The following is a 2,505-nucleotide window of genomic DNA, read 5'->3' as shown; positions in this document are numbered from 1 at the left end:
GACCTTGTGCTCTAACTCTGGAACAGTATAACATAGGAATGTCACATGCACAGCTGGACACCTCATGGGTCAAAGATGATGCCTGTTGGTTTCAAGGTTCATGGGGTCAAAGGTCAGCTCCCAGGTAAGCCCTTTGTTAAAAACAGATGACCTCTCTGTTTCTTCCACCAAGGAGTTTCTGGTTCCGGTTGTGTCTGTCTGTAAAAACTGATGAACAGGTTTGGATGAAATTTTCAGGAGTTGAAACAAAAACACAACAGATTCAGTTCTGGTTCTGATGTTCTGTCTCAGGATGTTCTGTCTCAGGATGTTCTGTCTCAGGATGTTCTGTCTCAGGATGACAAGCTCCTCCTTCCCCTGAGCTCAACACTGGGAATAAAACTTGTGTTTGTGATCGAAGCGTGCAGAGAAAGGATCATCCTGAGGTCTGCAGACAGGCAGCTGACTGAATGTGGTCAAACAGAGCATTTTATGTTCCCTGAAGGTAATTCACTTAACGTGCAGAAAGGTAGAAAGAAAAGGTTTGGGTCTGATTTGTTGAACACTTTTCTCTTCAGACTAAGATGGAAATCTCTCCTTACAGCAGCCTGTCAGGTTATCTGAAGGGACTGAGGGTCACCATGGACAACAAGTACTTGATTTTCTGCTTTTCGCTGTCACTTTTATCTTCTTATTGCTGCAGGTTTTACTGAAGCTGAGAACAAACCTGTGGCTGATGATAAATGTGTTGTTTCAGATCGGTGGAAAGCTACACGTACAACAGCTTCACGCTGCAGCTGGAGGGCTTACAGGTCTCACAGGACTCCATGTACCCCGTGTTTCTGTTTATCCTCTTCTCCTACATCTTCATTATGATTGTAAATGTTAGTATTACTCTTTTGATTTTTGTAGATAAGAGCCTCCATGAACCCATGTATCTCCTGTTCTGTAACTTGTCCACTAACGACATGTTAGGTGCGTCTGCGGTGCTGGCCCCCGTGCTCGCAGACATGTTGAAGCCTCCGTCAGAGCGACTCGTTGGTTATTACAAGTGTGTCCTTCAGGCTTTCATCACACACATTTATGGAACAACTTGCCACACGGCGCTCATGATCATGGCCTTCGACAGATACGTAGCCATCTGTAATCCTCTGCGTTACGCTGCAATAATGACTAATAAGATGCTGATGAAGCTGACGGTTTCCGCCTGGGGGGCGGCCTTGGTTCTGGTGGGGGTTCTGCTGGGTCTGACGGTCCGGCTGAGCAGATGCAGGACTTTTATGGCAAGCATTTACTGTAACAATGCTGCTTTGTTTCAGCTGTCCTGTGAGAGTGTGGTGATTAATAACATCTATGGGCTGACGTTCACCGTGGTTCTGCTCACCGCCTCCATGGGCAGCATCGTTCTGACCTACACCCAGATCACCATCATCTGTCTGACCCGGAAGAACCAGTCCATGAACAGGAAGGCCTTAAAGACCTGCAGCACGCACCTGCTGGTGTATCTGATCATGTTGTTCAGTGGTTTGCTGGTTATTGTTTTGCATCGCTTCCCTCAGGCAGGTTACTTCAGAAAAATGTCTTCGGTTCTGTTTCACATCATCCCCGGCTGCCTCAACCCAATCATTTATGGCATACAGTCTAAAGAGATCCAAAAATATCTCACAAAGTTCTTTCAGTCCAATAAAGTGTCAGCATCATCATAAAGACAGTTTATAAGGTTTATAAGAACGTTCTTTTTGAAGAAATTAATGTAGAACTGTTCTAACATTAGTTTCTCTCAGGATTTGGGTTTTATTTGGGTTTCTTTTGTATTGGATTTATTGTTTTCATGTTTTGTCTTTGTTTAGTTTCTGCTTCTTGTGTTCACCTGTTCACCTGTTCACCTGTTCACCTGTTTACCTGCGACCCCAGCTCCACCTGCTCCTAGTTAGTAATCATCTCACCTGTACCCACTCCCATAATTACCCTCTGCCTTTAACACCTGGTCATCTCCTCCATTTTCTCTCTGGTCTGTTGTTGCTTCATGCGCTCTCTGCTTCCCCTCATGTCTGTATCTAGTTTCTGTTTTTTATTTAGTTTCTTTTACTGCCATGTCAGCTTCTGTTTCTTTTTATTTAAAATAAATTACTTTATTCCTCGAACCTCAAGATGAGTCTGTGCGTTGAGTTCGCTGCAATCTCCATCCAACCTGACAGTTCTGTTGTGTTCTGAACTTAGTTTTTAGCAGTTCTGATTATTTTATTTAATAATTAAACAAGAGGATGAAGGATGAGCAGCTGTGAGCTTTAATCCACCGGTTCAGACAGACTCTGACTCTGAGAGAAGCAACAAGCAGACGTTCAGCAGGGACACGTTCTCATGTGGCCTCACTTATAGGTTTTAGAAGTATTTATGTCCCTGTGATGGACTGAGACCTGTCCAGGTGTCCCTGTGATGGACTGAGACCTGCCCAGGTGTCCCTGTGATGGACTGAGACCTGTCCAGGTGTCCCTGTGATGGACTGAGACCTGTCCAGGTGTCCCT

General features: G+C 44.8%; 1 protein-coding gene across 1 annotated transcript; it reads left to right on the top strand.

Annotated features, from left to right (window-relative positions):
- The first annotated feature begins 563 nt into the window (after positions 1-563).
- On the top strand, positions 564-1,819 carry LOC108229292 (olfactory receptor 52K1-like). Its single transcript, XM_017404960.2, has 2 exons — positions 564-631; positions 737-1,819. Exons 1-2 carry the CDS (start codon positions 564-566, stop codon positions 1,683-1,685), a joined length of 1,017 nt encoding a protein of 338 aa, XP_017260449.1. The 3' UTR covers positions 1,686-1,819.
- Positions 1,820-2,505: the final 686 nt, after the last annotated feature.

The sequence above is a fragment of the Kryptolebias marmoratus genome, linkage group LG13 (assembly GCF_001649575.2).
Source record: "Kryptolebias marmoratus isolate JLee-2015 linkage group LG13, ASM164957v2, whole genome shotgun sequence".
In the NCBI taxonomy this organism is placed as follows: domain Eukaryota; kingdom Metazoa; phylum Chordata; class Actinopteri; order Cyprinodontiformes; family Rivulidae; genus Kryptolebias; species Kryptolebias marmoratus.
The sequence above is the reverse complement of the archived record's forward strand: the minus strand, read 5'-3'. Positions and strand labels throughout refer to the sequence as shown.

Bases quoted from the DNA above. Each gene is read 5' to 3' on its own strand.
- LOC108229292 (XM_017404960.2), top strand. From the start codon at position 564: ATGGAAATCTCTCCTTACAGCAGCCTGTCAGGTTATCTGAAGGGACTG. The intron at 632-736 runs GTACTTGATTTT...GTGTTGTTTCAG, and splicing joins AGGGTCACCATGGACAACAA to ATCGGTGGAAAGCTACACGT.